Raw genomic sequence first — 15,375 nt, forward strand, 5'->3', positions numbered from 1 at the left:
CTTTCTTCTACCTCCACCATCATCATCCCACAATAATATTAATCAACAGTCACCACCCCCATCACCACACACCACCCCTCACCACACACCACCACCCCTCACATCACCACACACCCCCTCACATCACCACACTACCACCCCTCACCAAACACCACCACCCCCACCACACCACCACCCCACCACATACACCCACACCACCCTCACACCACCACCACACCACACCACCCGTCACATCACCACACTACCACCCCTCACCACACACACATCACCACACCACCACCCCTCACCACACACCACCCTCACCACATACCACCACCTCACCACACCCACCACCCCTCACCACCACCACCACCACCCCTCACACCACCTACCACCTCACCACACCACCACCCCTCACCAAACACCACCACCCCTCACCACACTACCACCCTCACCATCACTACCACCCCTCACCAAACACCACCACCCCTCACCAAACACCACCCCTCACCACACACCACCACCCCTCACCAAACACCACCACCCCTCATAAAACACCACCCTTCACCACACACCACCACCCCTCACCACACAGTAACAACACCCCACCACACAATAACAACACCATCCCGCTACACATGTCTCACAGGAACACCACCACCTACCCTCTCACCAGGACCAAAACACCAATAACAACACGAGATAACCCAAATATCCACACAATAACAACATAGTTAATACCATCTGTTGCCGCTACTGTTCCCCCACATGTCTCACAGGAACGAAATAGCTTAAGAAAAACACAGTGTATTTTTAAACAGTATCACCTGCCTATAACTCTCACGTAATGGGAGAGTTATAATGATTCTTTCTACTTAACGTCTCATTATCGTGTTCCTTTCAGCGCTCGCCATAATGTTTACCTCGCCATAATGTTTACCTCGCGATAATGTTTACCTCGCCATAGTGTTTACCTCTCGTCTGTAATACAGTTGATAATTTATGTCTCGTATTAGGGCCTTCAATGTCTTAATGTGGCTCGAAGAAGTATTACTTTTTATACTTTCTGAGGATAAAAGTCGAGATAGTGGAATTTCTATTTAACGGTCTATTTTAGTTAATTCCGTTATATCGAGGATCTGTTATATATGAAACCCTTATCTAATGAACTATTATAGCGATGATCAGTATAAGATTAGTAGTTATAGGTGTTATAGTCCTAGATACAGCTACTTCAACACTCACTATATCTTTTCCCTTGTTCAAACGTTCAAGATATATTCCTGTACTAAACGCAAATTAAGATATAATTATTCCCACACATGTATATAACCTGTGATATATTTTATTTTAACTGATGTCTGTTATCTTAAGCCCACACAGTGTTTTGAGGTCATGATAAAGACTCCCTTGAGGCGACACTTGAGTGACGATAGTTGAGTGATACACGACTTGATCGCCGCTCCATTACTCTCAATCTTGGGTTTCCCTCATCAACAACCTTTACTTAACTGACTGATAGTGTATTAACCACCCCGCCGCCGCCGCCTGCAAGAGCTGATGTCTTCTTGTACGACAGGGAGGGTGGTTAAGGTAAGGTAGTAAAGTCTCTTCAACCAATTTCCTCGTGTAAAATAAGATGTGGTGAGATTTTTAGAAGCGTTGACTCACAGTTAAAAGATCGTAATTAGGGGAAAAAATCTTCACTATACAATTCTCAAGCAGTCAATGAACTTCACTGTACTTACCCCAAAAATTACCTGTAGTCTTTACCTGCCCTATTATATGAAATTTACCTTATAAACACTTATTATCGTCTGATGTGTGCTATTTGTGCTGTCATTAACCTAGATAATAACGTAATATATTTCCTCAGATGAAGTATATTGCACTCCTGTGGGATAGACAGATATGTATAGTGTGATACATTACTTAGAAAATATACATAGAGATATCCGTAACACAAAGGCAACCAATGAGAGATTCGTAAATAAACCGATAACCAATCAGAAGCGAGAATGCAGCCAACCACAACTATAAAAGCATAGAAGTTAAGCATTTTGGTTGACTGGTTTACAGATTACTCTTAGCATTTTATAGTCTATACGCATAAGTGGAATACGTAGTCTCATCTATAGAAAGCTCCAGGTTACTAAATACAATATAATAACATAAAAGCTTAAATATCATAAGACTTTCCTCGCGGCTACTCCGAACGCCATTGTTGTTTTGAGAGAATTACTCACCCAGTCACCCCCTTCAATCACACCCCTCCTCCCTCAGTCACACCCCTCCTCCCTCAGTCACACCCCTCCTCCCTCAGTCACACCCCTCCTCCCTCAGTCACACCCCTCCTCCCTCAGTCACACCCCCTTTGAGGACGATGGTCTAAGTCACACACACACACACCATGAGACACCAACACAACAAAGCCATTTCGTCTTATTAACTCTCCTCCTTTAGTCGACAATCTCTCTTCCCTTTCTCTTCGCCACAATGTTGCTTTAGTTTCTCTCTTTTACAGGTACTTTAACGGGCAATGTTCGGTGGATTTGGCATCCTGTGTACCGCCAGCAAGGCCGTGGGCTCGTAACACACGTCTTGCCCGCGGTGCCCACCGTTTCTCTGTGGATGTCGGTCACACTAGAATAACCCGTTATAGTACCCCCTTCTTTCCTCACACAGCCAAACTGTGGAATGTTTTGCTTTCTTCTGTGTTTCCATGCTCATACAATCTGTCTCATTTTAAAAAGCTGGTTTTCCGGCATCTTCGTGGTGTAGATTAACACAGTATAACCTTTTTCTTCTCTATTTTCAATTTCTTTGTTTTTTTCGCCCCCCAGGCCCCGTTGTGGGTCGTTTGAGCTGTGCCTGGGTGGGCTAATTCCCGAAAAAAAAAATCCTTCAAAAATACCATCAATATAAATATAATCTTCACTTTCCCACAAATAACTTTTACCTTCATTACAAAGCACAGTTCCTTGATAAAGCACACGATGACGTTGTGTTGGGGGCCATAAGCAGATTGTTTGGCGTGATGCAGGAGTTTGTGGGGGTATCTCTCTTTCTCTCTCTCTCTCTCCTTACCTTCGCTCGTCAGTACATCATGACAGAAGAGAGAGAGAGAGAGAGAGAGAGAGAGAGGAAGGAATGGAGATAAAGAAAGGGGAGGATAGTGCAAGAAACGAGAGTGTAGGAAGGGAAAGGGAGAGAGAGAGAGAGGGGAAGGGGAGAGTATCGGGAGGGAGAGGGAAAGAGAGAGGAGGGGGAGAGTGGAGGAAGGGAGAGAGAGAGAGGAGAGGAGAGGAAGGGCATCATAGTCACTCAGCGCTGCAGGGAATAACAGATGACACAGCGTAATGTTATGGTCACCAAGCACCTCTCCCGTCACCTGTTGATCATTACAGTAAACTAGAGAAACACTGGGAAACAACCCTTACCATCAGATGTGTTAAGATAATTCTAAAGTAATGAAAGAGGTTGGTCAGTGGGTCAGGACAAGCGGTTCTTGGTTGGTGTCTGGTGCCGCGGGGCTGCTGTACGGCGGACCTACTGACCTCCCGACACGACACAACACTTTTAGATACAGGAAACTCTTCTCTCAAGTGTATTTCTGACGCCATTTAAGCCTTTAATGCAGAGGCTCTCTCTCTCTCTCTCTCTCTCTCTCTCTCTCATCAATCACGGTGTGGGTTTAACATCAGGTGTTTCTTACTGAAGTTTCTCTCTGGTAACACTGCAGTGATAATTGAAGAATATTAAGTTACGTATATCGTTAATATATTAAAGCTGGCATTGGGCTGAGTGGAACTAATGCATGTGTACCTGTATACATATCCATAATCATGTATAACATTCATCAGTAACATCGTAAGGCAGTTAAGGTGGTTAGGTTAGGTTAGGTTAAGGTGGTTAACCTTTAGGTGAAATAAACTAGGGTAATGGAGAGAGATTCTTCAGGTGATCCGAATCGAGTTTTTTTTCTTTCCTTCCCCGACATAAAACACAGCACATATAGCTTGTGAAGAACCACCTGTAGTGCATCTAACTATGTGATTCCCTCTCTGATCACTGTTTTACCCCCTCGTCTCACACCTTCCATGCATAACCATCTATCATTGTGGGCGGCCAATTCCCTCCCTTCCCTGCGTTGTTTACCAGTTTTTTCCTCTCAGCAAAAGATATAATGTATAACTGTAAAATACTTTGTACTAGGTAAAGGTTTAGTAAAATCATTACTTCGACATTCCTAAGGTAATCAAATGTAACCCGCCTACCTGTTGTGTTAATTAGTGAATGTAACGAATGAGTTAATCGCTGAAAGTATCAATTTAAAATACAGTACAGTAATTTAGCATATATCTTTTCTCGTCACATTAATTAAAGATTTATAATGACCTAGAAGTCGTCATGTTCACGCTACGTATCTTAGTATAGTATAGTAATTTGCACACTCACGCGCACACACACATACGCACTTTATATATATGCAGTAAATGCGGACTTCAATCTCACGTCCATAATTTACCTACTTGACTCAGAGAGGCAGCGTAATGCACTTGAGAATAATGACGGTGAATTGGTACGTGCTCAAGAATGTAGTGTCATTTTAATACAATGCTCGACACACCCTCGTCCCATCTCTCGGTGACGGCGTGCAGGAAGTGGAGCTGAATGTTCATGGTGCATATAATTTACGGTCAGTGGTTCGTGAAATAATCCAAGGTTTTCATTCTTCAAGGCTTCAAGGTGGGTGAGTGAGCAGTTTAGGGTGTGGTTCATGTATGTATGTATGTATGTATGTATGTATGTATATGTATGTATATTTTGGTTCACTGGGTCAACTATTGGGTGTGGTTTTTCTTAATGCCAACTAATATATGTGTGTGTGTGTAAGGGGGGGGGGGGGTCAAATTGTGATACCATACACGTCATGCTTGATACTACTGTACAATTGACGAAGGTAAAAATTATATAATGATTGTAAATTTTTGACGGTGGACATAATTTCCACAGGTTACGAGGTGACTCAAGTTCACATGATTGTTGTCAATGTTATTATTTTGCTTTTAGATATATGAGAACTTGTATTACTTATTAATAGCAGTAGTAGTGATAGTATTGTCTAGTAATGTATATTAGACCTGACCATCATCTACCCACGAGAAGAATATCATAGTAAATGGCTGCCAGACGTCACCATCATGCAAGGCAAACCGACTTTCTCAGTAAAACAATTAATGTTAAAAAATAGACATAAACAACAACTGAACCTTTAACGAAATTATAATAACTAGGCCAACTCAATAAAAGCAATTCCATAATCGTTAAAGTATTATTTTTTTGTTTATGAAGGTTAATAATGTGGTTGCGAGCATCATCAGAAAATAGAAAATAAAGATGTAAATATGTTGGTCGTGGTAGTTATGTAACAGTGTTGCCTTTCCTACCCGCCAGGGGGTTGTTTACAAACAGAATATCACATATATAATATATATATATATATATATATATATATATATATATATATATATATATATATACAGTGGGGTATGCTATAACGAACGTAATTGGTTCCAGAACCTCGTTTGTTATAGGATTAATCCGTTCCAGGCCCCCAAATACAACCACCTAACACTGAAAAAATTCTGTGGAAAATGTAAAAAATACGGTACTTTATCTTACCTTAGTGTTGTTCAGCATGCAGGTACCCCTAAACACTGGCACATCACTATCACTTCCACTGGGAGTCTTGGCTTTAAGGTTCTCCAACAATTGTTTAGCCTTCTCACAAATTATAGCTTCACTTATGTTACCACCTGCCATTTCTTTCTCCTTTATCCACACTAAGAGTAAATTTTCCATCTCTTCAATCACATTACACCTTGCTTTGCTAAGTCTAGAGATTCCCTTTGCCACTTGCACAGTTTTTAACTCCCCTTTATTCTTCAAAATCGTACATATAGTCGATTTAGTCATCCCATATTCATCACTAAGTTTCGCAATGCTTCTTCCATTCTCACGTTTCTTTACAATTTCTTTCTTAGTTTCAAGGGTTATTAGCTTTCTCACTCGCTTTGGACGACTCATTGTTACAATTGTATACTTGTATAACAAAATAGTTATACAAATAACGCGAATTTCCACATCAAAAGACGAAATTTCAACAATAACACTGGCTACACAATGAGACAAAGATGGCGCCTGACGCTCTTGTTGTGGGTCGCGGTTCAACAATATTCATGCGCCAGGCGAAGTAGTCCCGTATTCATCCGCGTTCGTTGTAGGAGTTGCGTTCGTTATAGCATTCTCAATTTTATAGGTAAAACCGTTCGTTATAGGAATATTCGTAGTAGGATCCGTTCGTTATAGCATACCCCACTGTATATATATATATATATATATATATATATGTATATATATGCCAGTGAGCTTCACAAATTCATACATGTTACCAAGTTAATAATGAGTGTGACACATGTCAACCATTTTCAAGATTCATTGTTTGCTGTGACCATTGGTCTTAAGTTTCCTTTACAAGTTGAGTGCTTTTTATCAATGAAAGAGACAGCACATAGAACTTTTTATTTACCTCCTGATGTTTTCATATTTCCTCGTCTCCTCTACTGATTGCGTGTTATATTTAATTAAATTAAAATGACAACATCTCTAAACGCTAACACAAAATAAAAGCAGTTGTGGTGCTCTGAGCCCCTTCCAAAGACCAGAGGTCAGTGCCTGTGAGACGAGGCCCTTCCGTACAAGTTGACCTCCGACTTTCCGGCACCATCGGGGCCGGATTGATGCTGGACCAGTGTGTTCCAGCATCCTAGAAGTGTTATACATTCCTTTGAGGTTTTGAATACTGTAGGTAACTCTTCATCCTCTGTGGCTATGTTCTTCAAGGTGTTCACTGTATCTCCAATATAATGCCATTTCATCGGTATTATAAACCTGCTCAGGACTTGAGCCTTAATCATTCACTAATTTAACAACTCGTTCACATACTCGGCAGCTGCTTCCTTGTCTGCAGAACGTTTTCCACCAGACACTTCCTGAAAACTGAATCCATGTCACTTCTTAAAATGCTGAAGCCATCCCTCTGTATATTCACATTCATAGTTTAATCCAAGTTCATCATGAAATAACTTAGCCTGGGCCTTCACCATATCACTTGGAAGTTCAACACCTTCACAACGACTTTTTCTAATGTACATCAGCTTCTTTGAATCACTGTCAGCAAAGAACCTTAAAAGCTTATCCTTCTGCTTCTTTAAGTTATATATGGTTGATGAACCAACACCAATAAATATCACACAAGGTTCGCACCGACACACCACTTTCAACTTTCTTCAGAAGTTCTACCTTCTCTTGTATTAATAGTGAATGGTGTTTACGTTTCATACCACCACTGACATTGCTGTTTTTTTTAAAGCCATATTTGGGGTCGCAGTACCATAAAACAGTGAAGGTAGAAAGTTGCCGTATGTAAACAAACTTTGAGGGAAGGCGGTAGAGAAGGAGCCTCACCAAAACATCAGCAGCGGTTCAGTTAACTATTTTGAAGGGGTGCGGAAAAATGCGACCACCTTACAACTGTCAGGAAAAGTGACTGCAGGAAAATTGGTGGTCAACCTGTAATACAATGGTCTGTGCTAGGATGGTCTTCCTAAGTTCACAGACCCACACCTGAGAAAAATTAAATTACCAATACAGTATAACAGAGATTATGAAAGAAAACATAACTTTAAAGACGTTTTTATTTTCATATAAAACAGCAAACATATATAAGTTTACTTTCAACATTATCTTTTATAATTTTAACTTTCAATCATAACTTTCATAAAATACACAAGTACTGTACATACAGCATCCCACATTCTACTAATATTTAACATTTTAATTGCTAATATACAATTGTTTTTATTTGGACATAAGACCATCAGAATTTCTTTATTTTCTTATGCAGATTCTTCTCTTTCATGGCCATAGTTCTTATACGCTTCCAATACTCTTTAGAATTAGGGTCCAATTCATTCATCGGTGGGGGCTTACCTGAAAAAGTCAAGACACTTTAATTCTGGATGGATTATTAGTAGTATGTATAAACTTCTCATCAAAAGAGGTTGATACAGGAAGAATTTAAACCTTGACTCCCAAAACAAGCTGGCCGAGATACTGAACAGAATGAACTAAGTGATGCAGATGTGTTGTGAGGTCAAATGAAAACTGCCATACTGAAGGATGCCTAAAGAAATGTGTGAAAATGTAAAAATAGGATGCAGAATGACGGTAATTTCAGGGAGGAATGAATATATTAGCTCTTTGGTCCCAGCCTATGATTTAAAATAATAATAATAATAAAAATAATAATAATAATAATAATAATAATAATAATAATAATAATATTAATAATAATAAATAATATAAATTAGCCTTAGAAACTAATTGAACAATGTTTTAAGCCATTAAAACACCAAAAAAGAAAATATGAATCTTGGTTAGCAGCTGCAGTTCCTTCTTGAGCACAACAATTAATTTGGGCAACTGCAGCTTCCTAACATCTCCCTATGCTGACAAGTTATTTATATACTATACTCAAGCTAAACTTCATCATATACTGTACCTCTATATAACTACTTTCTATTAACAAATGCATCTAATTCTTCCCATATAACTGTATACTGAATTCAGGTTTACATCTACCAGACACTCGGGTATCACTCTCAAGGCCGTCAGAAGTGTAACCTGACACACGTCCTTCCACCATGGCGTTTGAAGGTAGCTGTGATATTTATGGGGGTGAATTATTACTGCTGGTAACACATGGCACCATTGTATAGTATTGCTCATGACTGCCCCAGGATAAATGAAATGGAACACGGAAATATCAAACCATACCTCATACAACCATAGGACTCTAGTTCTAAATGTGCAAAGTACAGTTGGGGCCAAAAGTTCGCACCCTCCCAAAATGAAACAGCATCGACCTTAAACAAGATAGTTATATCTTCGTTAACCGGAATCCCTCAAACCCGGAACTCTCTGATAGCCAGAATTGAAATTTTCTCGGAAAATCATTCCCAAAGCCGGAATTTTCCGGAAAATTCCGGCTTTGGGAACGATATTCTGAGGAGCACATTTTCCGGAAAATTCAGATAAAATTTTCCCGATACCCGAAAAATTCCGGGGAAGGGGAAATTTTTTCTGGGCTTGAGAGATGAAAATCAGGTGCATTTTCCGGAAATTCCGGGGATGAGGGATATTTTCCGGGTTCGAGAGAGTTGTCTCGTTACCCGGAAATCTGTCATTCCCGGAAGTGCTCTGTACCAATTGTTCCGGCTAACGGAGATATCACCCAACAGTTTAAGTCACTTCGGAGAATCATTCCCGTGACTTGGTTTCATCACGGGGAGCGAACTTTTGTCCGCAGCTGTACATCCATAGAACTGAAAAGGTTACAGCATATGCAGATAAAAAAACATGGAGGGTAACATTAGTAATGCCTCCAGAAACTTAAAAATAAAAGAGAAAGAAGTTTGAAATTTTGAATATGAAGCTAGAGAAACAAGTCAAAGTGCATAAACAAGCAGTGGATGAGGATGTTGACAAACTGGTAAACTATTTGGGAAGAAGATATAAATATGCACAAAAGGAGTAGCCAGGATAAGTGTTGTTTTGGATAAGGAAAGAAATACTATGATGGTGAGAGATAAAGTCAGACTCATAGATATACTCTACTTTAGAAATCTGATGGGTATGCAAGAGTCAAGAAAAATACTTTATAGGGACAACAGGACAAGAAATTACAAGAAAACAGATGAAATACAATGAAGGAGAACAACTTACAAAAAAGGTGGACTGATCATGAGATTCATTTTTTTCTGGCATTACACAGAGTCAGGGAGGTTTTATAATGAAAGCTGCTCACTGGGGGATTGGGATCTCTGTATCATCTCCCATAATGGGAGTCAGGGTTGATTTTTAACTCATAATCAATCACACCATCAGCCTCATTGAAGGGAATTTGGTATATCAGTTGCCAGTGACTATGCTATGAAACTAGAGGAGGAGGAGGAGGAGGAGGGTATACAAGCTACCTTCTTCTCCAGCTCCACCAAAAAAAGTGATTTCAGGATCAATGCCATTTATTGTTATAGCCAGTTAGCCAAGTGGCTCTTGTTATGCCAAACCTGCTAGAAAAGAGTGAAGTTGTGCAAGAAAGAGCTACAGGGATTGAACAAACAGGCACCTCCTGGGAGTGTTGACCTTTTTACTGTCTTTAGTATACTGTATTGGTAGTTAGGGTATTGTAGGCTCTCGATCTCCCCCTAACCATTCAGTTTTTCATAATTATCATAGAACCCTCAGGAAAGAATCAGTTGTTAATGACCTGAGAGAAGCCATTAAGATAATAAGTACTGTAGACAGAAGTCATCCAATCATGTGTGCCAGCACTGTGCAAGTCAGAGCCAAGAACCAAAAACAGTGTTAACAAACCTACATTATTAAATGGTTGAACATGGACATGAAAGAGCAAGAACCTCAGTAGATCACTATAAACATTGGTGCCTGACTAAAATTTGGAGACAGCCACAGTCCATTCTTCAGACAAAATCAAGAAAGGAAGAAATCCTGGAAAAAAATCTCCCATCGACTGTTATTAATTCAGGAACTGTAGAAAACTCTAGGAGAAATTATGATTATGACCTGAAGGAAGTAGAAGATAAAAAACAATAATTTTTATATGAATAATTAATGTAAATTTATACATCTTAACTGATGAGACTTATTAGTAAGAGATATAAACCTTATTGGAAAGAGGATCCAAATAATAATCTCATGGCTCATTAAGTGCCAAGAGATCAACTTCTGTTTGATATTCCACAAAAATATAATCATCTCGGCTAAAAATCTACAAAAAAAGAACACAAGGACTCACCAGTTCTAAGTGTCCATAGCCATTCTGGATACTCCGAGTCATCCTTGAGTATAATATCTTCACGATTTTCCTTCACTGGATGGGACCCGCACACATTGTTTACCAGCTTCTCAGGGTCGGTCTCCACTGGCAGACGCTAGAAAGAGAGAAATGATTTTCTTCTGTCCGCTATACTGTAGTCTGCACAAGACATGCACTTTATCCACAAAAAACAAGGCTAAGGGGGACTCTTGAAGGTGGAGTGATCACGTCACTCTGACTCCCACACAGTTTATGGGGAGTCAAGCTTCACCTCCAGAGACACGGTAAGCCTGGGTGCCTTGGGTGCGTCAGTTATATGGCCAGACAATGATGATTCAGGTGAATTCTTTGTATCATAATAAGGGGGTGGTCTTAATACAGCACCTTCGTCCAAGCAAAACAACAGTATCGTATATAAGGGCGTAATAGCCTTTGTGTATTAAGAAGGAAGCATAAGAATACAATATTCGTACAGTATAAACAAATATTCATACAGCTTTATGATAAATTTTTCTAATAAAACAAGAAATAACAAACAAAAAATATGAAATCATCAGAAATAAGATTAAATGTTGAGTCTAGAGTTCTAATTCCCCCCTTTAAAATGCCTAACACAGTACTATGTGCAAGTTTACGATGGTCTCTATATTAATCTAAAGATATTGTCTTAAAAACTACTGGTAGGTTTTTATTAATGCTTTTCTCTCTGGAGTCGTCTACAGTGGTGTTTTGGGGAACATCCCATTCTGGTTTCACCAAACATTTGCCATCAGGTAATAAGAGCTAACCCACGCAAGCATGGAAGATGGCCGCAACACGCTGATGATCATCTGAAGAACAAATGTCACACTCCCTACACTTCTCCCTGAAACTCACCCAACATGAAGTCAGAGAGGGTGTCATTCTTCTCGGGCATAACCCTCATATTGGGAGAGGTCTGACTATATTTACCCTCAAAAACACTTTTCTAAGAACTATTTTACTTACAATTCTAAAAGCTAAAGTAACATATCATAGATACAGAAGAACAGTCACACTTACCACCTTTTCTACAGTTGGTCCAAGTTTACCTTTTCCCTTCCTACCAGCACCTTTTGAAAGAAACACTTGTCAATTAACAATTCTTGCCATAAAATCGAGGATTAAAATATTTATTACACCAGGCTCAAGAATATAAAGAGAAAAATTATATATGAAGGGAGCAGGAAGTCCCGTGTACATTATTCTACAGAGAAATGTCAAGTTGATGTTTCCGGCACATAACCTTCATAAATATTACAATATTTCATGCTACTGTCTTCCAGTGTTACCCCAATAAAGGGCTCTCTGTAACTGTACATGTAATAATTTACAACAGCGCCCCGTTAGAAGGAGCCGCTTTAGGAAAAAAAAATGTATAGGAGGAAACTTGTTTTTAACTCTTAACTGTCCCAAAAAAATTAGAGGAATTTTAAGTTTCCTACTTTTGTTTACAGTTATATTGTTGACATACTTGCCAGCAAGCAATCCTAATGCCAAGCAACCAAATGCTTCTCAACAAACTTTCCAAATGAACTAGTGATAAAATAACACGCTAATCAAACTACCTAACCAATAATAGTACAATTCCATCTTAGGAGAGGTATCTGTTTGGTTAGGTTAGATTAGGTTAGTTGGTTCATCTTATTTATGACAAATCATTGGTCACTGGTCTCTGGCAACCGTTCAGGGGTTATGGTGAAATGCTGTTGTGGTGTAACTCGGCCAGGACAAAATACCTAAACTAATACAGCAGGTCTTCATTGGGGATGATCCATAGAAAAGTGACTTACAGTATAGTGAAACATTTTATAATGAGAAATATTTCCCCGTGAAGGATGATGGAAATTGCAGGGTAAAACACAGTGAACTGATCATATGACACTAAAATGATGTCTCCGTGTGAAGAGATCAGTTATTTAAAGTATTACTCCTCCCCAAAATCTGCCGAGTCGTCGTTGATATGTTTACAACCGACCTGATCAGTCAGACCGTACTCTCATGTCCACAAAAATCGTAAAAATACACCGTGATGCTTCAATAAAGTTGCTTTCATTGGTACCAGATATCCAAATGAGTACTTCTGTTTAATTTGATGGGGGCCCCGGGGAGCAGAGCACCCAGCTAGAAGGTTATGTAAGGTTAGGTAGCTTTCTTGAGTTGGTTAGGTCAGGAGTTGGTTAGGTCAGGATCTATTAGTGTCTGCACATTGTAGTATCATTTTATTACAATCACCCAAAGATTGTGTGGGAAAAAAATTAATGAAACTGAACAACTCCTTCTGGTGGTAGTGATGTTCTCAGACATTACCAGATTTATATTGTATTAAATTTATTCATTTTTTCCACGAGATTTTGTTTGGATGATTGTAAGAAAACCTAAATAACAACACACAGGTTAGGGAGTTAAGTGAGATTAGTGACTCTGAACTGCCTAATGATACTACACCTACCGGCCTACCTGTACTGCCCTATACACTAAAAAGTATAATTATTATCCTTACCTAGAGCTTTGGCATAATTCATTTGTTGAATCTTCGTACATGTTGGAAGGAATAATTGTCGATATGAAGACGGTAAACTTATACACAAGCCTTGTAAGAGTGAGCCCCCAGGACCACAGGCTGCCATGTCTACCTCTGGGGGGTGAAGCTGAACACCCAAGACAAGACAACAGTTCCCACTAAGTGTTAATCAATTCATAAGGTCGTGATTTTATATTAACTTGGGAATTGTTTGACTTTAAGCAATGTTTGGATTGTTAGATAATTATAGTAAGTTAAGTGGTTCTAAAATCTTACAGAAAAAAAATGAGTACTGTATCAATTGCTGTGATTGTGGACTACCATCATTTAATGCAATTTAACTCCAAAATAGCAAATATATTTCTTCCATGCTACTGTCTTTATCAAAATAATCAATTGACCCTAAACTTCTGTATTTACAATAGAAATGAGTGACTGGAGAAAAGACTTTGCTTGTATAGCTTTTCATATGACTGGTTGCCATGGTAACTCAATAACAAGTGTTCCATTATGAGAGAAGTGTAACCGGGATCACCTGGAGCAGTGTAACCGGGATCACCTGGAGCAGTGTAACCGGGATCACCTGGAGCAGTGCTTAATACAGTGCAATCTAACACTAGAAAAATGGCTAGAAATGTTTATCACTCGTGTGTTCGTGTTGGAAACTGGTACGAAAATAAGCTGATGGAGGAGGTAAGTATTTTGAGATTACTCACTAAACTTCAGTTAACTATTTTGGCTAATATCTAACTAAAGCATGTCATAATGATAGTTATTAATACATACATCCCGGTCCCTTTATATATACAACAGTATTAACCATACACTATTTTAGTGCAATAAGTCTATCTGAACTTTTCCTTGTATTTAAATTCAGTAAAACTCCAGACCATGTATGTAATAATTAAACTCACATCTTGTCATTCATTATTATTACAGGTGTCAATACAGTACCATCTTCACGTGTTATAACCAGGTATTGGGTGTTGGTTATTGTGTATCTCATATTGAAATACAGTATACTGATGAAAAAGGAAGCTGTTAAATAGGTGAAAAAGACTACATACAGTTTAATAACTTACACTATATACTGTATATATATGCTGGTATGATTTCTGATTTCATGTTGAATGAGAAGTGTACGGGGGCTTTGATGCTAGCCGTGGCATTATTCGAGAGCTGTAATAATTATCATTAATGTATACCATTGTTTACTTGCCTTTATATTTGAAAAAAAATAGATGTGTAGAAAGGCGTTTTGCACCTCTCATGGCTTACAGGAGTAACAGAACATTAATGTTATAATCACTGAACAAGAGCATAATGTACAGTATCTATAATGTGCATCACCTGTGTACAGTACATGTAGGTGTGTCATCTTGATGTACTTTACCATTTTAATAGTGACATCGTTTGTTGTTTTTGTTTAATTAGCACAGTACACGGTACAGTACACGGCACAGTACACGGTACAGTACACGGCACAGTACACGGTACAGTACACGGCACAGTACACGGTACAGTACACGGTACAGTACACGGCACAGTACACGGTACAGTACACGGACTTGTATAAACCCTCTGCATGCACAGCAGGAACACGATATTTCTGTATCGAGAGATTTCAAATGACTACCAAAATAATAATTTGCTTCTTATTTAAGTTCAGAGAGCAAAGAATATGTTGTGATAAAACTCACCTGTTGGTACGTTTTACATGTTATTAAGTGTCAATACGCGAAATATTGTGATTAACAAATTCATCAGAATCAGCACAAATAAAAAAAAATGCACAGAATTGTTGTTACTATCAAGGGCAAACGCTAGAAGGCTTAAGACACTACAATAACGTGTTTTTATGTTCTACCGAATGAAATGCGACATTTATGAA

The 15,375-nt window shown here is 38.9% G+C and overlaps 2 protein-coding genes across 2 annotated transcripts in view; one reads left to right on the forward strand and one right to left on the reverse strand.

Annotated features, from left to right (window-relative positions):
* Positions 1 to 7,721: 7,721 nt before the first annotated feature.
* LOC121853345 (39S ribosomal protein L54, mitochondrial-like) lies at positions 7,722 to 13,621 on the reverse strand. Its single transcript, XM_042347413.1, has 4 exons — positions 13,464 to 13,621; positions 11,984 to 12,033; positions 10,922 to 11,057; positions 7,722 to 8,034 (listed from the first exon to the last, which is right to left on the reverse strand). The coding sequence occupies exons 1-4, from the start codon at positions 13,588 to 13,590 to the stop codon at positions 7,922 to 7,924; spliced, it is 426 nt and encodes a 141-aa protein (XP_042203347.1). The 5' UTR covers positions 13,591 to 13,621; the 3' UTR covers positions 7,722 to 7,921.
* Positions 13,622 to 13,977: 356 nt separating this feature from the next.
* Positions 13,978 to 15,375, forward strand: part of LOC121853344 (cilia- and flagella-associated protein 161-like) — a 93,854-nt gene continuing 92,456 nt past the window's right edge. Inside the window, exon 1 of the mRNA XM_042347412.1 lies at positions 13,978 to 14,177. Coding sequence (XP_042203346.1) covers positions 14,109 to 14,177 — 69 coding nt within the window. The 5' untranslated portion in view covers positions 13,978 to 14,108. The remainder of the gene's footprint in view (positions 14,178 to 15,375) is intronic.

The sequence above is a fragment of the Homarus americanus genome, unplaced genomic scaffold (assembly GCF_018991925.1).
Source record: "Homarus americanus isolate GMGI-L3 unplaced genomic scaffold, GMGI_Hamer_2.0 scaffold20597, whole genome shotgun sequence".
NCBI lineage: Eukaryota > Metazoa > Arthropoda > Malacostraca > Decapoda > Nephropidae > Homarus > Homarus americanus.

Coding starts and splice junctions, on each gene's coding strand:
- LOC121853345 (XM_042347413.1), bottom strand. CDS start 13,590: ATGGCAGCCTGTGGTCCTGGGGGCTCACTCTTACAAGGCTTGTGTATA. Junction 11,058..11,983: donor GACCAACTGTAGAAAAGGTG/GTAAGTGTGACT, acceptor CTCTCTTTCTAG/CGTCTGCCAGTGGAGACCGA. Junction 8,035..10,921: donor GCTATGGACACTTAGAACTG/GTGAGTCCTTGT, acceptor TGACTTTTTCAG/GTAAGCCCCCACCGATGAAT.